Source organism: Cibotium barometz, chromosome 53 (genome assembly GCF_041138505.1).
Source record: "Cibotium barometz isolate CiBa-2024 chromosome 53, ASM4113850v1, whole genome shotgun sequence".
Taxonomy (NCBI): domain Eukaryota; kingdom Viridiplantae; phylum Streptophyta; class Polypodiopsida; order Cyatheales; family Cibotiaceae; genus Cibotium; species Cibotium barometz.
The window spans coordinates 29,568,736-29,593,561 of NC_141098.1; the positions used below are offsets into that span (position 1 = coordinate 29,568,736).

General features: G+C 38.8%; 1 protein-coding gene across 1 annotated transcript; it reads right to left on the bottom strand.

Moving 5' to 3' along the window:
• Positions 1-13,222: 13,222 nt before the first annotated feature.
• LOC147608507 (14-3-3 protein 7-like) lies at positions 13,223-17,314 on the bottom strand. Its single transcript, XM_086789278.1, has 7 exons — positions 16,988-17,314; positions 14,958-15,264; positions 14,577-14,664; positions 14,345-14,454; positions 14,082-14,230; positions 13,771-13,820; positions 13,223-13,668 (listed from the first exon to the last, which is right to left on the bottom strand). The coding sequence occupies exons 1-7, from the start codon at positions 17,058-17,060 to the stop codon at positions 13,666-13,668; spliced, it is 780 nt and encodes a 259-aa protein (XP_086645404.1). The 5' UTR covers positions 17,061-17,314; the 3' UTR covers positions 13,223-13,665.
• Between the last annotated feature and the right edge of the window lie 7,512 nt (positions 17,315-24,826).

Below are 24,826 nucleotides of genomic sequence, written 5' to 3' on the forward strand. Positions count from 1 at the left end.
CTTGAAATAGAGAGTTTTTCCCAGCTAACTTCTTATGTTCCACTGCCATGTGAATATGCAAAATATATGCTTATGATATAGTTTAAAATGGGAGGGGGATTTTCATAAAACCATCGCATCTAGTGCCCCAACTCCATCCCCAAAGCCATATAGAGGCACATGTTACAAGTGTGGATTTGAACATGCCTTCAAGGATTGTGCCAAAAGAGTGACAATCACCCCAGTGGCAAGAGCATCGGCCACTTTAGCGAGCCTTAACTTATTAAGTGTACAAGGTGGACTTATTTATGCAACCCCCCTTAATGCTATCTTGAGGCTCCAAACCAAATCGAGGGTAGTTGCCAACAAGGAAACATCCAAGGCAACGATGAATTAGAAAGCTCAAGCTTCGACCTCGAAGCTAGCAACCCAAGAGAAAAAGGTGAAAGCCCCAAAAGCTCTAAAAACATTAATGAAGTAGAAGCACAAGTCCAAAAGAAGAAGACCTCAAAGAGCATGTGAAAGTGCATGCAACACACGATTAGTTTGTCAAGGGGATGATAGCTCCAAAGTTGTCTCCCTCATCGGGCAACAAGTGATCTCTTGTTCAAACCAGCTCTTCTTAAAGATAAAAACCCATTGACTACGAAAACCTTTCAAAGAAACTCAAGAAGTACCCCAACACCTCATGTTAGAAAAAGAATAAAAGAATTAAGCCTAAGAGCTTTCTCTTTTCCAACACTTCATTTTGGAAAAAGAGTAAATGAATAAAGCCCAAGAGCTTGTGAGGAAGGTGAAGGCTGAACTATAGCTAGTACTTGAGTAAGTGGTGGTCGAGTATGAGCCACTGACCTGCTTGAGAGATGATCCCTAATCCCATCCCAAAACCACTGATAAAACCAATGAGGAAACCTCAGTGCATGCCAAAGGCCTTGCCCAAGACCGTAACCATTCTAAAGAGGCTACGAAAAGAGCTAGTTCTAGAGCCCCTGCCTCTAGAACCAATCCAACCAGATTCTGCATTGCTAGAGATGAAGTGAAGGAGGACTCATTGGGAGGTGAAAATTCTCCCTGTGGGCTCCTTTGCAAGCTTTCTTTATTTAAAAGGTTGATGTTTTGCTTCTTCCGGAGTTTTTGTCATGGGACCTTATGTACTTCATCAAGACACTATTGGGTGCAATCTCTCCCCTCATGCGTGTAGCTCCATTTCCACTACATGAGTATTTTGAGAATTCTATTCAATATATAGCCCAAGGAGCTCTTAATAGTTGTGTGTACAAAATTGGACTTGCTTTTCCACTTTTACAAAAATAGCTCAAGCACTAGAGCTTGTTCATACACTAAGTGTAAATAATCAAAACTCTTCGCGTGCATAAATAATATGTACAAATATTTGACATGTGGCCAACAAAATAATATGGAACAATATTGTTCTGAGATGATATAGAGAAAAGATCCTCCATGTGCGACACGTGCAAGCACTACTCATCACCTATCTTACAAACGTAAACACATTAGTTGTTTCAATTAATTGCCCTTCTCTTTAATGCCAATATAAAACATTGATAGGCACAAACAAGACATATTCTTACCACTTGTTTCACTACGATGAGAGTATCATTATACACATCATCTAGCATAGAGTGTATTGCCACTTGTTACACTTTCAATTAGCATGGCACGTTAATTGCATAAACCACTTGTTACACTTCGATCGTGTGTAGTTTTCTAGCATAGTCCACTTGTTTCACTTTGACCACAATATAATTGTCAAGCATGGCACTACTTGTTACACCTCAACAACATACACCCGTCAAGCTCAAGCTATACCAATAACACTAGGTAACCAATATTTAAAGTGGGATCCCTACGATACCAATTCACTAGGATGGCACACTAGCGTCTGGGCGTCCCCGTACAACTAAAGGGTGGACATTATGTAACATCCCTCCTGCTTGGATAAGGATTTGACCTCATTTGTGTGTTTGATTATTGCGAGCAAAGGAGATCAATTGTCGTATAATATATAAATTCAAGTATCTTCTCTAATTATAACAAAATACATTGTATCAAGGACTTCTATGTGTAATAAATTCTAGTGTCCTATACCACCAGAAATTATCCCACACAAATCTAGAGATAAGTATGCATCAGAATGCTTCACACAAGATCAATCTCATACCCTATACCACAAGACTAATATATAGTGAAAATTTCATAAAGTATAGTTCAAGATGAAAGAGAGTTAATTCCTCCAAGAAGTTCTACTTTTTGTAATAATATAAAGCTTTTAGAGCTTATATATTTTAAAGTTTATAAGATTTTTTTAATAATAAGCTTTTTTTAGCTTCTAAAGCTTAAACATTAACCTTTTTAAAAACAAGCTCCTTCACAGCTATAAGTGATCCGTCGGGTGCTGCGTGCAACTAAGAGAGGAAATAAAAAAAACTGCACTGAATTTTGCTTGGTCGCCGTCAACAAGTGGAAGGGAGAGAAGAAAAGAAAATCTTTTAAGCTTTAATTTTTAGTTTGGTTAATATTTAACCCAAAGATTAATGATCTGTAAAAAGTGAATAAGCGTCTTTTTCTTCAATTTGATTAATGGGCTGATTTCCACCTTCCATTATAGGTTTCTGCATGATTAGGGTTTTAGCAATTTGAAAATTGAGCTTAAGTCTCCTTCAATTGGTGATTCTATCCATACTGACAAATTATAGAGAGGCAGATTTTAGAGATGCTAAGAATTGAGAAAAACCATTTTTTATCAAGAAGGGTGGTTTTGGGCTTCATAGAAGTAGTTTTTGAAGAAAAGGTGACAATCTCTTTGTACCCTTGATTCCAATCTTAATCTAATGGCTCAAAAATTTCCCATAAACCTTCCAAGATTTGCCCAAGAGCTCTTGAGATTTTGTCTTCTTTATCCTATGGAGTTTTGTGAGCTTTTTCCCATTCTTCAAGTGCAAGTACTCATAGCTCTCATACCCCTGTCACTCACGGGACCTTATGTACTTCATCAAGACACTATTGGGGTTGCAATCTCCTCCCTCATGCGTGTAGCTCCACTTATAGCCCAAGGAGCTATTAATAGTTGTGCGCACAAAATTGGGCTTGCTTTTCCACTTTTACAAAAATAGCTCAAGCACTAGACCTTGTTCACACACTAAGTGTAAATAATCAAAACTCTTCTAGCATCTATGCTAGGAATATAGCAACGCCACGTACAAGCGTGCATAAGTAAATATTTGATACATGGTCAACAAAATAATAATGTTCCGAGATGATATAGACAAGATCCTCTATGTGCAACACGCACAGTGCTGATCACCTATCTTATAAACATAAACACATTAGTTATTTCAATTAATTACCCTTCTCTACAATTAATCCCAATATGAAACGTTGATAGGCACAAACACAACATACACTTACCACTTGTTTCACTACGATAAGAGTATCATTATGCACATCATCTAGCATAGAGTGTATTGCCACTTGTTGCACTTTTAATTAGCATGGCACATCAATTGCATAAACCACTTGTTACGTTTCGACCATGTGCAGTTGTCTAGTATAGTCCACTTGTTTCACTTTGACCACAATACAGTTGTCAAGCATGGCACTACTTGTTACACCTCAACAACATACACCCATCAAGCATGGTCTCAAGCTATATCGATAATACTAGGTAACCAATATTTGATGTGGGGTCACCCACGATACCAATTCACTAGGATGGTACACTAGTATCCCGACGTCCCCGTACAACTAAAGGGTGAACATTATGTAACATTTTTTATAACCATCCTACTCGAGCTCCCCTTTGAAATGGTTACCATACCCTTCGTGAATGAGGGAACCCTAAACTTATCAACATCCCAAGCCTCAGCTCAAAAATATCACCACCACGACCTTGCAACACCTATGTATGCCATGCCACAACACCAACTTGCAAGCTAGAAGTGGAAAGACGTAGCTCAATCAAGTGCACCGTGCTAGCAAAGCAAACCGTGGTGGTGTCCAAGCTTTCATTTGTGGATGGGCAAAAAAATCACTGCCCTCTCCCACTACTAAGCGTGCACATAATAATCCCAAACCCTAGCCCATGTGTACATATGTAACATAGCCCCCCCTCCCCCCACCAACTCAAGTGTATAGTTATTACCTTCATCGAGAATGAGAAGCAACACAAAAAAAACCCCAAAATATATTAAGAATCATCAAAAAACAACTAAAAACATGTGCATTTGCACCATGTGCATGCACACTTGCACCACAAGCATGCACATTTGTACCTCGTGCACACACATTTGCACATTCGTGCATCGACTCTTACATACATCATATTTTTACCCATGCACGTGCAAGCTTTTACCTAGACACGTGCACCCATGCTCACATCCATACTACAAAGATGTACATGCACATTCCTCACACATTCACACTTGCTCACACCCACACATGCCCACATCCCGCATGTGCACTTGCATATTACTCACATCTACACACACATGGACACATGTGCACCCACATTCACATTTGCATGTGCATATCCACCTACCTGCATGTGCACCTACATCATGGTCAATTTGCGATAAACTTCACCTCGGGATTGATACCAAATGTTTGAAACATTGTGACATCTGACATGGTTTGACCGTTTCCTGTGGGAGCGAACCTTAGAGGTTCTAGGTCTTGCTCCCACTCCACTAGAGCTGTGCCCAAAAATAGGACAGTTGAACGCCCTTCTTCATAAAATTTTAGGTGGTGTTAATTGAGCTAGTTGGTGAGTCCGAAGCTCGAAAATCCATGTGTTGGCTCTTGTTTCCATAGGTTCCGTTGTTCCTCTACTCATGTTTGTGTTTCATTGGCTCATTTCTTCTCAAAGTTCCTTGCTGGAAGTGGATCCAAAGAAGTCTAGCCTTGTTAACTGAGAAGCACTTTGCTAGTGTTGGTTGATTGCTAGGATTGAAGGCTTGGTATGTTTGAGGAACTTGGTTTGATGCACTGCAATTAACTGTATTATCATTTCCAGTAAATAGTCCAAATCGGATTTGCATCAAAGGTCCCTTGTGCTTTTGGATCAAGTCTGAAGATGGTTTCAGACAAGTTCCATTTTTTTTAAATCCTAAGCTCATGTATCCATGTTCATGCTTCCAAACTCACATCTCCAGGCTCATGTACGCAAATTCATGTCTCAAGGCTCGCATCTCTTAGCTCATGTATCCAGGTTCAAACCTCTAGACTCACGTCTCCAGGCTCATGTGTGTAGATTCATGTCTCCATGTTCATGTATACAAGTTCAAGTCTCCAAGCTCACGTATGCAAGTGCACATCTCTAGACTTGCATCTCTTAGCTAATGTATCTAGGTTCACACCTATGCACTCACATCTGTAAGCAAACGTCTATAAAATCACATGTCCAAGTTTAAATATACAAGTTTACACCCATAGCCTCATGTCTACAAGCTCACACCTTTTTTGTATAAACTCAACGCACATATTTTTCTTATATAAAATAAGCCTACCTGGGATATGATAATCTAGAAACCAGACCTATGACAATTGGTGTGCAATTATTGGATAATAAGTGTACTTAATTCCAAAAGGACAAGAAATTTCAGTGAAATTTACAACTGATATAAATTATATAACAAGAAAATCTTCCAAAGAAGCAGGTACGTGTATTCGTACGTGTCTTTATAGCAATAATAATTGGTTCGTGCTATATCAAGTATACCTACTTCTAGACTCATCCAAGTTCACATATACAAGTTCATGTACCAAGCTCACAACTCATGTATCCAAGCTCACGTCTTTTAGCATGAGATGAGAGACTTACGTCCTCTACCCAAGAGCTGATTTGACCTAATTTTTTATGGTTTTTGAGATTTTTTTAACTTAATAAGATATGATTAATGATCTTAATCCTAGTTAATAGTTGTGATACAACTAATTAAATATTTTAAAATATTTTTTTATGGTTTAACGTACTTCTAATCTACCAATTCCAACAATACATGAACAAATTATTAAAAAAATAGGAAGTGCATGAATAAAATTTGATAATCCCACTCTAATTCAACCTAATGAAGCTCAATGCGCATGTGCTCAAAGTCAATTTCACTCCTAATCACAATTGCTATGCTAATTCTTGAACTAAAGCAATGACATCTAAGTCTATTCAACTTCAATTTCACATAAATAACCAAAAGATTCTCTTTCTCAAGATCACGTGTCCAAGCTTACAACTCACGTGTCCAAACTCACAAGCTCACGTATCCAGCTTGCATCTATTTGACACGGATCTAATTCTAGCAAAATAGAGAAAATAGAAACTTATAAGAAAATCTTTTATTCAATTTAACCAAATAACTCATCAAAGGACCACAATTCAACATATTCAAGATTTGAGTTAACTGAGCTCCAGATCACGACTCAAAAATTGGGTGCAATCATCCCCCCTCATGTGTGTGGCCTCTCCCCACACATGTTTATGTAATACTTTATTCCAAAATAGGCCATAGTCTCCAAAATACAAAAAGGTTCTTTTACTTGCATGACACTCTCTTATGCTACTCAAAATAGAGTGTCCATAAATCAAGGCTAGGATTAAAGCATATCATGCTTTACAAAATATTAAAGTTGAAGTCTAAGCTTAATAAACTAAGGCTTTCCAAAATAAATCGAAATGTGCACAAGCTAGCACATGTATACACATAGCTTGTTTACAAAATGTGTGCGAAGTAATAATAATGTGTGAATTATCCTCAATCTTATGAATCCTCTCCACTTATAAAATAATGTGTAAATTATCCTCAATCTTATGAATCCTCTCCACTTATAAAATAACCAACAATAAATTGGTAAACAAATATTTCATAAGTATACAAACCATAACCACACACATGTTTGCCACCAGGAATCACCCTTTCATACAAACCAAACTATAACAAACATTAAAGGCCCCAACCATACGTCAATATATATCAAACATATTAATATTTATAATGACATCACCCATGATATTAACATGATTTAGCTTGACACAAAGATAATCCAAGCATCCCCGAATTATCTAAAAGAATATAATAATATTTTTCAGAGCTTAAAATATATTCCCATAACATTTCCTTTTGTTTGAGTTTGCAATTGCCCTCAATTATGGGTTTGTTGAAAAGAACGAAGAATCTCAAGGAAGGTACAAAAGTATTTCTCATGCAACTATCTTGCATCTTCACGAGAATGATTTGGAAAATCACCAAATATTTGATATATTGATTTCTAGTACGAGTTAATGTAATCTGATGATCAATGATAGTATCTGGAAGCAAAACTTCTTGCTCACCCTCAATAAGAGATAGTTCCTCATACATAGGATGATAAGTGAAAAGTGATCCCCTGAAAGGTTTTAATAAACTCACATGAAATGAGATATGAATTTGCCAATGAGAAGGTAGTTCAAGTCTATAAGTAACATCATTAATTTTGTGAATCACCTTAAAAGGTATATAAAATCTTGGGATGAGCTTAACAGCTATTGGAAATTTTTCAATACTCTTAAGTCCACGCTTTTTAATACTCAAAAGTACATAATCTCCAATTTCAAAAGATATAGTTTTACGTTTACAGTTTGCTTTCTTAACATATTGTCCTTGAGCATAAGCAATATAATGTTTTATGTCATTCAAAATGCTATTGAAATCGATAGTGAATTAATCAACAGCTTCAATTTTGTGGGTAAGTCTAGTTACTAGATTAGACAAATGTTTTCCATATACAATTTTGAAAGGTGCTCGACCAATAGCTGAATGAGGAGTATTGTTGTAAGCAAATTGGAGAAGATGAATGTACTTATCCCATGAATTAGGTTGTTGGATAACATAAGCTCTGAGTAGATCCAAGATAGTACTATTAGTAACCCTAGTTTATTCATTCATTTCTAGATGGAAAGATATGGAAAAATCTACCTTAGTGCTTAAGTTCGAGAAAAGAGTGATCAAAAATTACAGCAGAATCTTGAGTCTCTATCAGAAATAATGACTTTTGGTAATCCGTGATGAACAAAGATTTGTTTGATAAACATAATCACGGCTTGCTGAAAAGTAAAAGTTTTCTTATATAGTAAGAAATATGCTTGCTTGCTTAAATGATCAACTATAGTCCAAATCATATCACTATGACTCAATGTCATAGGCAAACTTGTAATAAAGTCCATAGATATTTATTCCCAAGTATCATTAAGAACTGATAAAGATGTAAGAAGTTCTTGGATCTTGCTTTTATAGCTTTTAATTTTCTAACAAATAGAATATTCAGACACAAATTTTGCTAGATCTTGTTTGAGATAAGACCAAAAGAATTCTCTAGAGACTAATTGTAGAGTAGATGAAACACCTCAATAACCCATGTATGGAGGTTGATACATTTTCTCTAATATGAATTGTTTGAAACATTATGTAATACATAATCTCTTTTAGAAGAAAATATAACCTTCCAATTATTATCTCTAAGTTTAGTCCGAACCTTAGCATAATTTGAACCCATATCATAGGATTCTCTCATAGGACTCAAGGATTCACTTTGAATAATAAAAATGTTATACACACTAGGACATCTACTTAAAAGCATCTACCACAAAATTTTCTTTACCTGGTTGATATTGAATCATAGGTTGAAAGCTCTGGATTGGTTCTAGTTCTTTTATCACATCAAGCTTCAGCAAGATTTTGAAGTAACTTTAAAAATCTTACCAAAGTGATCGAAACTCAAGATTCTTGACCACTCGAATTTCATTTGAATTTGGAGTAAAAGAACACTGTGTCGAGATTAACCATTTGACGACTTCATACCCAAATTCAACATAGTTCAAAAGCTAAGTTTTTCGTCTTTATTTATTTTTACATATTATTAAATTACACTTTATTTATTTATTTATAATGACATCACCCATGCTATTAACATGATTTGGCTTGACATAAAGACAATCCAAGTGTTCTTGAATTATCTTAAAAGATAGAATAATATTTTTAAGAGAGCTTAAATATATTCTCATAACACTTTTAGCAAAGGATAGTGGACTTATGCCTCCCTACTCAAAAGCGAATTTGAATTGATTTATATGATTTTTAAGGTTTTTTGAACTTGAAGAGTGTGATTAAGAATCCTAATCCTAGTTACTGATGGTGATGCAACTAATTAAGTGGTTTTAAAATATTTTTTGATGATTTAGCATAATTCCAATCTACCAATTCTTTTTTTTTCGAGAAAAGATCCTTTCATTAGTTATAAAAAACGCCCGTAGAGCTACAAAAGATCCTCTCCTGCTCACAAGAAAGACAGAGCAGAGAACAAAGCAAGGCAGCTAGGAAGACTCTCCCTAGGTGCTGAAAAGTACAAGTATCAGCACAAAGAACTGAGGGGCTATATCATACAATAGGAGGGGGGAAAAGCCAAACAGGTAGCATGTAGTGCCGACGAGGGGACCCCGCATGTAGGGTATAGAAGGGGCCGCTGCGCCAGGTGGTGTGAAAGGCCTGGCGCCGCAAGATCACCTCATCCGGATGCGGTCATACTATCCTCGCAAGGTGTGGATCAACTCCTGCCAAATCCCCCGAACAGTCTCTGCTGGTGGCTCCAGTCTCCCCTCAAAGGCCCTGAAACACCGGGCCCTCCAGGTGAACCAGATGGTGAGGCTGCTGAGGAGCTCCCATCGTAGATCCCTCTCCTGTGTCCAGCTAGCGGACGAGAAATCCGGTGAAGGAACAAGGCGAGGCTGGCTCCTAATGAATCTGATGGCCTGGCTGCCCTGCTCCGTCTCATAGCCCATAGCAGGCCCTGACGAAGTTAACCAAGCAGCGGCACCCCACGTAAACGTACCCTCTGGAGAGAGGGGAGCCATAATACGCAGCATCCGCAGCCAAATCTGCTGCGCCTGAGGGCAGTCCCATAGGCAATGTTTCTGTGTCTCCATAGGGTGGCCGCATCGAACGCAGGCCGCAGGAAGACCGCTGTAGACAAGCCAGGTGCCAACTGTTGAGTCCCTGTGGGCGACCAGCCCCACTGGAAAGTCGAGATCCTGCGGGCTTGTCGACTAGCCCAGAGCCGGGCCCAAAAATCCTCCAGGAACTCCTGTGAGAGTCCCTATAGCCGCCAGTGCCCCGCTACTGGAGAGACCATCCTCCTCGCCGTTAAAATATGCCACCCCAACCGAACAGTATACTGAAAAAAAGTAATCTCTGTGGCCTCAAGGGATGCATAAGGATCATGCCACTCGTACTCACCAGGGTCCCACTAGAGCCGGGCCAAGGGACGCGCTGCATGCGTCCATATGCGCCAATCCGAGGGCACATCTGCAGGGTCTGGGTCAATATGCCACTTTCGAGAAGTGGCGACCACTACCCGTATCCTCTGAAAGGTGCACTCTGCAACCAAAGGCGACTCCACCTCCACTCTCTGAAGTCTGCCCTCATCCTGAATCTCATAGTAGAGGCATCTGCCATCCTCAGTGCAAGCTCTGACAGCAATCAGGATCTCCAACTGTGTAAAGGCTCCCATCTACCGTGGGGCCACTAGCTCAATAGGCGTGAATCACTCCTCTGTGAGTGCCTCCTGAATGTCATCCCTCATAATCAACTGCAGAAGGCCTGCCAGTCTCCAAAGCTACGTGCTGGGCCTGCCGCCAAAGGTCCCCAGGCTAGACGAGACCGAGAACCCAGCATATGACCCTGCTCTGTGCGAACCGCTGGGCTCCAGATGAGCGACTGTATGGCCCGCTCCTCAACACAAGAAGGTCGTCGCTGAGAGAGCCCCGGTCTCAGCAGCCCCCAAGCTCTCAGGATGCTCAAGGCAAATCTGTCCTCCCATCCTCTACTGAGGCCTGTCCTCCTCATCTCTATGAAGATCCATCGAATCTCTGGTGCCCAAGTGCCCCCTGCTGAGGGAGCCCGAGCCTGCAGCCGCTGCAAGAGAAGCTCTTTCCAAGGCTCAGCGCCTGAAAGTAGCCCCCGAACAATAAGCTTCCCCAATAAGGCTCTACTTTGATCGACTGGATCTATAATGCCCAAGCCTCCCTGAGCCAGCGGAAGTGTAATAACTGCACATGCAACCTTTGCCCATGCTGGCTGACCGTCCCGCCCAGACCAAAGAAAGTTCCTGATCAACCTCTGTACCTGGCTGATGCAAGAGCTCGAGAAGATCCAACAAGACGTAATGTACCACATAGTCGTTAACAGCACCTGATTTGCCAACACCACCACTCTCCCAGCCAAGGATAGTCGAGCTGTACTCCAATACAAAAGCTTCTTCCGAATGCTCAGAAGAAGCGGGACAATCTGTTGCTCAGGTGACAAATCTAGTCCAATCTGGCATCCCAAATACCGCACTGCTGTGCCAGGAGGAATCCATCTAAAACCGGGACCCAGGCTCCATGCCGGAGTGGAAGCGCTACTAATCCAAAAGGCCACTGTCTTGCGCCAATTGATCAATGCTCCCGAAGCTGCACTAAAAACCTCGAGCGACTGCTCTGCCCGAAGAAGATTGGCCCGTGTCGTCAGCAAACTCAGCATCGAGCAGGTCCTCCCCCGGACTGGGAGCTGGAGTCCTCTCAAACCAACCTCCTCTGTCGTCAAATACATGCTCATAGCCTCCGCAAAGAAGAGAAAAAGAAAAGGGACGAGGGGACACCCCTGACGGACTGATCTGGTCAGCTCAAAACTCGGCCCCCGTCCTCCTGCAATCAACACCTGGCTATGAGCTGTGGAATACAGAGCCGCCACCCCTCTAATCCAACCTGGCTCAAAGCCCAGGCGAAGCATAATGCCCTCTAAGAAACACCAATTGACTCTATCGTATGCCTTCTCAAAATCAAGAAGCATCACGTCCTCACCAAGAAATCTAGCTCGGGCCGTCGCCTCCCAGAAGGTGAAAATGTTGTCAAGGATACTACGCTCCTTGATGAATCCTGTCTGGGTAGCATGAATCAACTCCCCCAAGAAGGACTGGATTCTCAAACTCAAGGCCTTTGCTAAGACCTTGTAGACAGTATTGAGGATCGTAATAGGTCTCCAATGCCGAATATCATCTGATACTCCCTCCCCTTGGGGATAAGAAAGATCAAGCGCTCTGAAAAGCTCTATGGCATCACCCCAGTGTCCAAAACATATTGAAAGCCCCTGCGGAGGCCTGGCTCCAAAAGGTCCCAATAGCGCATAAAAAAGGCAGACATCAGTCCGTCCTCCCCTGAGCAACTATGGCACGACAGGACCCTCAAGGCCTCAGCAAGCTCAACCTCTGAAAGAGGCACGCCAAGAACTGTACGCATACGATCTGTGACCCTCCTCTGCACATGGGCCCACACAGTCTGTCTGCAAGCATCCCGAGCCTCAGTGGCTGGCTCCACTGAAAGCAGGTCTCTATAGAACCCAGTGGCAATGGCTCTGATCTGTCCGGGCTCAGTAGCTACCGATCCGTCCGACCTCCCAAGTTGACGAACTCCTGCTCGAGCATGGCAGGGTCCAGTAATCTCAAAAAACTCCCCAGTCACTCTATCACCAAGCTGCGTCCACTGAGAGGCCTGGCGACGATAGTAAAACTCATGTCTCTGCTCCTATGCCTCTCTAACCTCCTGGCGTGCCTAGCTCAGCTGGGACGCCACCCACTCACATGCAAGCTGCTGCTCCTAAAGACGGTGAAGCGAAGCAAGGCTGCGTCTCAACCGATGCTCCCGCTCGCGAATCTCTCCCAGCCCCAATCTACCAATTCTAATAACGCATGAATAAATTATTAAAAAAATTTTAAAAAAAAGATAAATAAATCTCTCTAATTTAACCTAATAGAGCTTAATGCTCATATTTTCGTAGTGAATTTCACTCCTAATCACAATTATTAACTTGAACCAAAGCAATGAAATCTAAACCTCTTGGACTCTAATTCATACAAATTGCCAAAAAAAAAACAAAGACTTTGCCCTACCAATAAATAAAGTAGAATGCCCTAATGCAAAATAAACTTCAAATCAAAATCAACAACACACATGAGGGCTCCAAAACCATATGTAACAAGAGAAAAACAAGTCTAATGGATATGGTCTACCCTTAAGAGGAAATATAAGAATAGGATTGCTTTTTTCAAGAAAAGCAAGATAGATAGACTTGCCTTTGTAAAAAGGCTAGTTCCTACTCGAGATCATTTGAACTTAACCTACGAGACATAATTTGCGCGCAACCACGTAAAAGTACTCAATATGGGTTCCCAATTTTGTTCGGGCATTAATTAATGAACTAGAACAAACAACTACTAAACATTCATAACTTGCAATGCTATAAACTACAGAATTATCTCTAATCCCACTGGACACTATCCAAACATCAGGGTCAAGTGAGTCCAACAGAAAGAAAAACTATATCTTGGACCATTAAGTTGATTAGCAGTCGATTGGAATGCCAAAACCTGCTCGACGCGCTCATCCAACCAGAAAGATCAAATCCATGACCTTGGTTCATAACCCTCCCAAACAGATGTGTGTTGCTCCCTACAAGTTCTAGATAAGAAACAGAATCGAGCTGAGATGAAAACCTTTGTACCCAGGTCATTCAGAGAGAAATAGCACAGGTTACACTACCACAATTAAGATAGTGCCCTGGGACATCAGGGCATCATTATATTATTCGTGCCCCTCCCGAACCCGATTCACTGCAGTCAACAACCACCACATTAAGAGTTTCAAAACCTCCCCTGCGTGCATCAATCAAAATTCTTTTCATGATCTTAGATTACAAAACAAACAAAAAATACCTCTGCATTGTCCACTTTCCCAGATTCATCCATTTTTATCTGATCATCACCTGCAAGAACATTATAGCATGCAAAGAAAGAAATAGGTGGTCAAACTCCAAATTACTACTTAGGCCTATACCACATATTTCTAATGTTTTGACAGGCAGGTTTGGTGACGTTGGAAGCAGAAATTGCCCCCAGCTCTGTGTGGATGATTTCCCTGCCTACTGCCATCAGATTTGAGGACAGGTGGACTAGAAATGGAATGGGCCCTGCATACAACAGAAGCATGCCCAAAAGAAAGCTGCCATAAAAGCCCAGCCACGTACCTCCATCTTCCTGAAGGTCTGAAGTCCATAAAGTCAGATTGTCCCTCAGTAATTGCATTATTAGCGTGCTGTCTTTGTATGAATCCTCATTCAAGGTATCAAGTTCAGCTATGGCCTCATCGAAGGCCTGCTTGGCAAGGTGACAAGCTCTGAACAGACAAATGAACAGATCTACATATTAAGGCCAGACATTGAAACAAATATCTTTGCAAATATATATATATATATATATATATATATATATCAAGGCTAAACACGCTTACCTTTCAGGAGAATTCATAATTTCATAGTAGAACACTGAGAAGTTCAAAGCTAGCCCAAGACGAATAGGGTGTGTGGGTGGCAGGTCTGTGCCAGCAGTATTAGATGCAGCCTGGCAGAAGAGCAATGTATAAGCTATGTGAGCAAGACGTCCCTGGCAGAAAACACAGGTGTGCCAAAGGGAGAAGCCAAGGAAAATTCAGTAAACTTCACAATACCAGAATTGAAACATGCCTGGTAAGCTTTAAGGGACTCATCGGCAGCATCTTTCTTTTCAAAGCCTGTCTTAAACTCTGCCAAGTATCGGAAGTAGTCACCCTTCCTGCAGCCCCATGTCGTCAAATAGTGAAAATTAGTTGCAAATACAAACCAAAGCATAACCAGCTAATCACAAATGCAAACAAAATACCAGTTTTCAATTGAATCCTTTTTAGCCATTACTTGTTAGGCTGGCTACACAACATTCCCTGCCCAAGTGACTGCAGGGAAATGGAGGGGCAATCTCTGGCAAGCGGCACGGATGAGACACTCCACTCAATGGCAGGGATGGTTGTGTAACCAGCCTGTGTTTCCGGCAGTTTGCCTTGGCCAACTCAACCAAAGGGTAAGACTTACATTTTGTAATAGAAGACAGTTGACTCTCCTGTGGTTGATGAAGGGATGAGATGCTCATCAATTATCATCAAAATGTCATTACAAATCTTCGACAGTTCCTCCTCAACTTTGTGCCTGTATTCTTTAATGCGTTTGACATTTAGCTCATTGGCCTTAGCTTCCTCTTTTTGCTCTATGGAAGACAAGATACGCCATGAAGCCCGACGAGCACCAATGACATTCTTGTAGCCCACAGAGAGTAAGTTTCTTTCCTCTACAGTGAGTTCCACATCCAATTTCGCCACTTTCTTCATAGACTCAACCATCTCTACATAGCAAAGAAAAATAAGCCACTAACCTTAAACAAAAACCATCTGAGCAGCATCAACAAGCATTACAAGTGATTAGGCACCATAAGATACAGTGTGTGTGTGTGTGTGTGTGTGTGTGTGTGTGTGCGCGTGTGCGTGTGTGCACATGCACGCGCGCGTGTGCATGACTGTAGTATGTGTGTGTGTACACAAAAACAATCTGAGAAGTTTGAACAAGTACTACAGGTGATTAGGCCCTAGGGACCATAAGATACACGCATATATGCGAATGTGTGAGTGTGAGTATCATAGATACAAGGGAGCGCATTTTGTACCCCAGGCTGGGTATGATACATTTTGATACATATTACATGTCATTAATTTTCAGAAATCAGGCTCTTTTTTATTACTAATTTTAAGTTTTGGTTTGTAATTTTGTTTGAAAGAATAATGAAACATCCTTGTTTATCTAGACTCTTCAATCTAGAAAGTTGGACTTGAGCCGTAGATTGGACTCTGGCATCTGCCTGTCAGACGGCACTGTGCAGACAGCTTCAGTGAGCACACAACCTAGGCACTACAGGCGGAACTTGGAATCTTATCATGTTTTTAAATATAAATTCATGCGTTCTTTAAGATTTTATATGTATTTTTGCATTAAAAATATACTTTTTCCCTCTATATGAAATGTTGCAGAATCATGTTTTCTGAAATGCATGCATGCATGTATGTATGTATGTGTCGTAGTATCACAACATGCTATGGCTCCCTCCCTTTGTGAGTCTAGGTAACTATGCTATTATGCAGTTTTTTTCCCAAGGTGTTATTATGCAACTGTTTAGCTAGTCAATAATCATATTCTACGTAGATATTCATGTTTACACATAAACTACAATGGCACAAGTTTTTTTATCGATGCATAATAACAAAGCCACCTGGAGCACCCACAATAACGAGATGAGGCTCACAGCATGTCACAATACTAGAGTCAAGTGGACAATATGAGGACACTCTTTAAAAGTTTCAGAAAAAAGGCTTGACGGAGGAGTACGACTTTTATATTGATACAACAGCTATATACTTGACAATCAAATCACAGAAGAGAAATCCTGCTGCTTAGTTACGTGTTCACAGCCACTGACAAATTTGCTAAGAAAAAACAGAAACCATGTGTTTACAGCCATAGAGAAAAGCAGCAGACAGCCAAAAAAAACAGTGTGGTATGCCACAGCCATATATACAAATAAGAGCAGTTATAATTTTCACAGCCACAGCTACATAGCCTTAGCCATAGTCACGGGCATGGGCCACACACTCGTACTCGTACTCATAATCAGAGAAAAACAGATACCCCATACCCCACATATACACACGCATATCTACCCATACCCTACACAAAGCCATAGCCATATTTACAGAAAATAGCAGCTATAATGGTCACATAGCCTTGGCCATGCCCATGCCCCACATACACATACACACAATCAGAAAAAAACACATACCCCCCCCCCATGCCTACACATACGCATACTCATAATCACAGAGAAGAAGACATACCCCATACCCCACATACACATACTCACACCCATACCCCACATACAGATACTCATTCTCATACATACACATACACATACTTGTACTCACAGAGAAAGAAATAGCCAGAAAGCAGAACCAGGAGTTCGAAGAAATATGGAGAAAAAAAAAAGCGGCATCATGACAGACACGGGTCATAGCCCTTACCGTCGTAACGCTCGGCCTGTTCAGCAAGCTTGGCCAAGTAGACATGGCTTTCCCGCTCCTTCTCGGTACTCATGGCGGCCCGATCTGGTTGAAGAACTCAAGGAGAAGAGAGCAGATCCTTCAGCTGGAGGCAAAAACAGGCGATCTGCGCATGAGAATGGCAAGTTTTGCAGCTAACAATGAGGTCAACAACGCGCCATCGCTGGCACAGTCAACACTGACGATGATGAAAAGCCACGCTGTCAGATCCAACGGCTCACATTCCACCCCTGTGAATGCATCTTGACCGTCCAGTACGCTCGCTGTTCTTATCTTGTCTTGCCTTTCAAGTTTACTGTGGGAAGTTTCGGTTAATTAAAACCTAAAGCCCATTCAAATTTATTTATTAACCATTCAATTTGCTCCTCTATCTCTATGGTGTTTTCCAAGGTGGTTTTGGTGTTTTTTTGGTGGTTTTGTTATTTTTTTCGTGAGTTTTTACTGTGGGGATGTGGCAAGGCATGGGTTGCCTACCAAGATTTGAGCGTGTCCCATACCTTCGTGTACCGTCTTTTCGTGGAAGACGAGAGTCGACTTCTTCAAAAAAAACTCGAACATCACTTGCGTGTGCACCTACCCACACACCTTGTTTTTTTAAAAAGGAACACACACTCTATCACCCCTCTATGGAGTGAGGGGGAAGAAAAGTAGGACATCATACATCTACATGCCCAATTTTCAAAAGGCCACTTTTGACAAGGGAGCAAATCCATCAATTGCAAGAAGAGAAGCAACCTATATTAACATTAGGTTGAATTTAATTTTTGATAAAGAACCTTAGGCACACTAAGGTTCCAAATCTTAGTGCTAACCTTGTATACGATAAATTCAAGTATTTATTTTTTAACCCTAGTACATTGTAATCTTATTTTTAACATACTTACAATTCAGAAAATATACTAAGAATGAAGAAAAATTACAATTTTATTTATTAGCGGTCCGGAAGACATTGTTCCGGCTAGGACCAACGCTCGACTCAACAAAAAAATTACACCATTCCGTAAATCAAATTATAGCATAATGTAACTTGATAAGAGCACTCTATAAATCAAATCACAACATTGTGTAAATAAAAAATTACAACACTTTATAAAACAAATTATGGCCTCTCAGGCGTCCTCCAACATACACACTCAACTCCTTGAGTGAGAGAGGCTTCAAATTTGGAAGAAGAAGGCCGCTATTGTCCAGGTCGCTGTCCGCTACCCTAAGGCCTATGCACTACCCTATAAGCCATTGAATCCACTTCTCATGCTTCGTTGCAACTAAAAGCAAGCACGCGCACAGGTATACGAGAGAGAAGCGAGAAGGCCTCGCATGTGAGAGCAACAGCAGATTTCTTGCACTGCACTCTCCTCCTCCGCCTTGTGCCAGGCTTCTTCAGTGATGCTATGTGCCCCCCTCTTTGGTGACTCCTTTATTGTACTGTATAAGGCAACGAAATTTTTACTATGTAGGTGGCTTCCATGCAATCCAAAGTGAGTTCGAGATAAGTGCGCATGGCTACGAGTGGCTAGTAAGTGGATTTTTTGTGATTTTCGCGCCTTCAAATATTTTCTAAAGCTCAGTTGCCTTCAAAAAAATTTGAAAGCTAGGTTTTTGAAGGTAAAACCGAGACTTTAGGATAAAAATTTTATTTATTTCAAAAACGTTTTGGGTGCTTATTAACATTTTGTAGCACACATTCTCAAAAAGTAATTTAATTGAGAGAGACTATCTAGATCTTGTTAGTTAAACACTAGCACGAGGGAATAAAGCCAAAAACATTGTAAAATGCAAGCTATTGCCAATACTTACATGGTCATGCTCAAAAAACCGCCAACAAATGTAGGAAAAGTCTTTTGACACTAGCATGACAAAATAACGCCCAAAAAAATTGCAGTAGCTTGCATTCCTGCAAATTTTGTAGGAATTGCTTGCATTCCTACAAAAAAATATGTAGGAATGCAAGCTATTGTCAATACTTACATGGCGATGCTCCAAAAAAACTTTGAATAATATAGGAAAGTCTTTGAATCAAATATAAACTGCCCATCTAGGTGCTGCCATTGGTTTAGTCATTTTAATCAAATATTAAATGCCCATCTAGGTGCTACCATAGGTTTAACCAAGCTTGAAATATATGTTTTAGATTGAACTATGCATTGTAGGAGCTATTAGTCTCATACATAAATATTTTTAGAACTCCCCTAGGACCTCATCTCTAAGAAGACCTCCATATCAATTATGTGTGGAGGATAATGAAAAATAGGTGTATTTTATGTATATATATTATATATATATGTATGTATGTATGTATGTATGTATATGTATATATATGTATATATATATATATATATATATATATATATATATATATATGTATGTATGTATGTATGTATGTATGTATGTATGTATGTATGTATGTATGTGTGTGTATGTATATGTATATGTATATGTATATGTATATGTATATGTATATGTATATGTATATGTATATGTATATGTATATGTATATGTATATATATATATATATATATATATATATATATATGTGTGTGTGTGTGTATATCATCTCTTGTAAGTATACATACTTTAAGAAGAATATCTAACACCTATGTTATGGTCTATTTTATGTATTTTGTATGTGTACATATCTATATACCTCCTATGGTCTATTTTATGTATTTTAATACATGTATACATACTTTAAGATGAATATATAACACACCTACTATGTATACATCACAAGTTGAGAAATAATACACTTCTTGTAGATGTGAAGACAGAAAGTCTACCTTCAAAATTTCTCTTTCCTATGCACTTGCATGAGATTATACACATTTCCTAGTGATATCCTTGGATACGTCATATATGCTTATGGTACCAAGTTCATGAGGCTTAAGTAGCTTTTTGATGTGGCAAATATGTCTTATATGTAACCTTTTGCAAAGCAACAACACATCCTATATGTTGGAGTGTCATCATAAAAAGGAATGCATATTAATAGTCACCACATTAGTTTTTGTGTGGAATGTATAGAAAGAAACATTCTAATTCTTAATTAGCAACATTATTAGATATTGCTTTGTTCTATTTTTTAATGTTGTAAATGTATGATACTTTCTTTAGCATTAAAAAAACTTAAATATTTCCAATAATTGTACCATCCTTTTCATCAAATAACATGTAATTTATTATGTAATATTTCCTAGAAATAGGAGCTATTCAGAATTTTTTAAATATTTCCTTAAAGAAACATACGATTTTCCACGTCACAAATGAGAAAACCATTATATATTTGCAAGCATTTGAAGCTCTCAAAAACATCACAAAAAACTATACAAACACCATTACATGTTCTTAAATTAATTTTAAAAGGACATTGATATTTGCAAGCATTTAAAGTTCTCAAATACATCACAGAGAAGTATAGATCTCTTGCAAATATAACAAAAAAGTAACCCTTGTGAAAAAAGTAGGCAACCAAAAAAGAGTAGATCTCTTGCAAATATAACAAAAAAGTAACCCTTGTGAAAAAAGTAGGCAACCAAAAAAGAGGGCTTTGTAAAGGTATAATATCACATGGGTTAATCGACAAGAGATTATGAACTTCATGTGATATACAATGTATACAAGGGGTGTATTTATAGGCCTCCTTTATTTTACTCATGCAAGAGATTATGAACTTCATGCAATATACAATGTATACAGGGGGTGCCTCCTTTATTTTACTCATACAAGTGGGGTGTCTAAAATGTGGGAGGATGGTGGATGTATACATATAGATTTTATATATAAGGGAGTCCTAAAATGTCTCAAAAATGTATTAAAAATATTTTTAGGGGCTTGAACACAAACAATCAGAACATTTCTTAATGGGTAACTACCCCAATCTTTGGATCATTTCAACCACCCTGCAAGCAACCAAGTGCTCCTAATATACAAGTCATTTTTCCTCATGATGTAACAAATTATTCCAATTCATGCAAAAGAGTAGTGCTCTCTCTCTCTCTCTCTCTCTCTCTCTCTCTCTCTCTCTCTCTCTCTCTCTCTCTCTCTCTCTCTCTCTCACACACACACACACACACAACACAACACAACATACACACAGACACCCACAAAAACATATTTCTACCTTCAAATATCGTCTATTTGTGGTCGATTTGTGGAAGAGAAGAGTCATCTTCTTTAAAAATACTCGAGCAGTGCTTGCATGTGCACCTGCCCACACACCTTGTTTTTTAAAAGGAAGAACATGCACTCTATCACCCCTTTGTGAAGTGAAAGAGGAGGAGGGGTGGGATAGAATTGAGCCCACATCCTCGGAGAAGGGTGTTGTTAACAACTTGGCTATTGCTCCCACCTCTAAAGTCCATTCAAGAAAAGTATGACATCCTACATCTACATGTCCAATATTTAAAGGGCCACTTTTGACAAGGGAAATTATGGCATATCCATTAATTGTAAGAAAAGAAGCAACCTATAATGGGTGCCAAAACATTGTGTAGCACACATTCCCAAGTATTTAATTGAGATAGACTATCCAAATCTTGTTGGTTAAATGCATTAGGGAATAAAGCCAAAACATTGTAAAATGCAAGCTATTGCCAATATTTACATTGCCATGCTCCAAAAAACCATCAACAAATATAGGAAAAGTCTATTACATTAGCATGACAAAAAAAAGCCAAATTTTTTTGTAAGAATACAAGCTATTTCCAATACTTACATGGCTCCAAAAAAAACCTTCAACAAATATAGGAAAAGTCTTTTGAATCAAATAATGCCCATCTAGGTGCTACCATTAGTTTAACAAAGTTTGAAATATATGTTTTTAAATTGAACTTTGCATCATAGGGGCTATTTGTTTCATACATAAATATCTTCTAAGAAAACCTCCAATCAATTATGTGTGGAGGATAATGAAAAATAGGTGTATTTCATGTATTTTGTGTGTGTGTGTGTGTGTGTGTGTGTGTGTGTGTGTGTGTGTGTGTGTATCATCTCTTGTAAGTATACATAATTTAAGAAGAATATCTAACACCCTTGCTATGGTCTATTTTATGTATTTTGTGTGTATACATATATATATACCTACTATGGTCTATTGTGTGTGTGTGTGTGTGTGTGTGTGTGTACACATACTTTAAGATAGCCTCTCTATGAATACATCAAAAGTTGAGAAACACTACACTTCTTATAGATGTGAAGATGGAAAGCCTACCTTTAAAATTCCATTTCCTATACACTTACATGAGATTATACACATTTCCTAGTGATGCCCTTGGATACAACTTTATATATGCTTATGGTACCAAGTTCATGAGGCTCAAGTAGCTTTTTGATGTGGCAAATATGCCTTTACATGTAACCTTGTGCATAACGTATCCTATATGTTTGAGTGTGGCCAAATATTCCTTTACATGTAACTTGTGAAGCAATAAAGCATCCTATGTGTTGGAATGTTGTCATAAAAAGGAATGTATATTAATAGTCATCCCATTAGTTTTTGTGTGAAATGTATAGAAAGAAACATTCTAATTCTTAATTAGCAACATTCTTAGATTTTTCTTTGTTCCATTTTTTAATGTTATCAATGTATGGTACTTTCTTCTTTAGCATAAAAAACTAAAATATTTCCAATAATTGTACCATCCTTTTGATCAAATAACATAGTTTTATCAATGTATTTTTAATGTTATCAATATATGATACTTTCTTTAGCTTTTAAAAAAAACTAAAATACTTCCAATAATTGTTCTATCATTTTCATCAAATAACATAGTTTTCAATATATTATATATTATTTCCTAGAAATAGGAACTATTCATAATTCTTCAAAGATTCCCTAAAAACATGGGTTTTCCACGTGACAACCATAAAACCATTATACATTTGCAAGCATTTCAAGTTCTCAAAAACATCACAAACAAAAATACAAACACCATTATACATTCTTAAATTAATTTTAAAAAGGCTTTGATATTTGCAAGCATTAAAGTTCTCAAATACATCACAGAGAAGCATTAAATTTCTCAAATACATCACAGAGAAGCACACATCTCTTGCAAATACAACAAGAAAAAGTAACACTTTTGCCGAAAAAAGTAGGCAACCAAAAAAGAGGGCTTTGTAAATTTTCACATCTCTTGAATAAAATCGTGTTTAAAAATCACTAAAGAGGCAAAAGTGCCACCATAATAAAGCAATAATGAACTCTCATGGACCTTCCTCACTCTAAATACAATGAGTTTCGCATCTCCACCACTTGAAGATGAAGTGGACAATGCAACCTCCTAAATGGTGTCCATAGCATCTTTGTCATCATCCAAGTGAAGGCCTAAATCTCGCAAGGATTGAGCATTTGCTTTGGTAAGATCATGTGAAACATCTTCTCTAAGAAGTTTCTCATTCAAGATCTTAATTGTTGACTATCTAAGATTCCCTATCCTTGTAAGTGTAAAGTTATACACTAGTATGTCAATATCTTCAAGGACAAAATACTTGTGTTTGAGGTATTCTTGGTCCTCCTCGTGAACCATACCTTCTATTTTAGCTATTATCTCTATGTTTTATTTAGCTTTGAATGTGTTAGAGTGGTTTGTTTTGTACCAATGAGCTATGATCGAGATTAATTTGTCTCCACAATCATCCCATGAAACATTGATTACCTTAGTAATCCAAAAGGGGTGTCCCAAAGCATTATCACATGCCAATGTTGTAACATGCACTAATGTTGCCAAGAAAGGAAATGAGTTGCCCATAGAGATAGGTAACGTTTTCGTCACAACTCCACCCAAGGTAGAATGTCCTTAATCTAATCCAACTTTCCAAAATCATATCTTATGACAAGCTTCACTCGAGAATATGAGGTTAGAAACTTCTTTCTTCTTTGACCATGGTGAGTTCCTATGACCATGGCATGAGTTCCACTCAAGTGGCCCTTGTGTAGCATCACAAAGGCTTATTGAATTGACACCTTCCACTTTGTGGAGTTTGTATTGCTTCTTAACTATCTTGCTCGAGATGTTGATGGCATGATGATTTTTTGAGGGTAGAGGACTCAAAAGATTGCCTCATATTATTTTACATGTGAAGAGGTCCCTAGTTGTGGTGAGGCTTCAAATACCTCATTCTCATTATTGGGGGCCAAGACAATGGATTTTTTTAGGGTGGATTGTTGGTGCCTTCATATTTTAGGTCTTTTATTGTTATTTTTGGCAAGCTTCAAGGAGATGGGCATGCAAAAGATGAAAGGTAAGAAAGTGTTAACAACTCTTCATTCCATACCCACAAAAGAGCTACACTATAATAACCTATAATTTAAAGCATCTTCAATGTGTTTTAAAGAGGTCTTATATTGTCTCTACACCTTGCACATAAAGAAAGGCATGTGAGATTCTAAGACATGAAGTTGGGGACCATTATGTACTCATGGGTCCTAGGGTGGTCACTCTATACAAAGGTATAATATCACATGAGTTAATTGACATGATATTATGAACTTCATGCAATACACAATGTATATAAGGTGTATTTATAGGCCCACTTTATATTATTCATGCAGGTGGGGTGTTTTAAATGTGGGAGGATGATGGATGTATAAATACATTTATCTTAAAAGGAGATTTTAAACATTAGGGAGTCTTAAAATGTCTCAAAAATGCATAAAATAGATTTTTAGGGGCTTGAACGTAGACGATCATAGCATTTCTTAAAGGGTAACCACCCCACGCCTTGGATAATTTCACCCACCCTACAGGTAACCAAGTGTAAAAAGGGTTCCTAATATACAAGTCATTTTTCCTCATGATATAA

What these genes read in the sequence shown, in the direction of transcription:
- LOC147608507 (XM_086789278.1), bottom strand. Translation starts at nt 17,060, where the DNA reads ATGAGTACCGAGAAGGAGCGGGAAAGCCATGTCTACTTGGCCAAGCTT. An exon ending in ATTATGAATTCTCCTGAAAG is followed by an intron (nt 14,231 to 14,344) that starts GTAAGCGTGTTT and finishes TTGTCTGTTCAG; the next exon opens with AGCTTGTCACCTTGCCAAGC. An exon ending in AGACCTTCAGGAAGATGGAG is followed by an intron (nt 13,821 to 14,081) that starts GTACGTGGCTGG and finishes ATGTTCTTGCAG; the next exon opens with GTGATGATCAGATAAAAATG.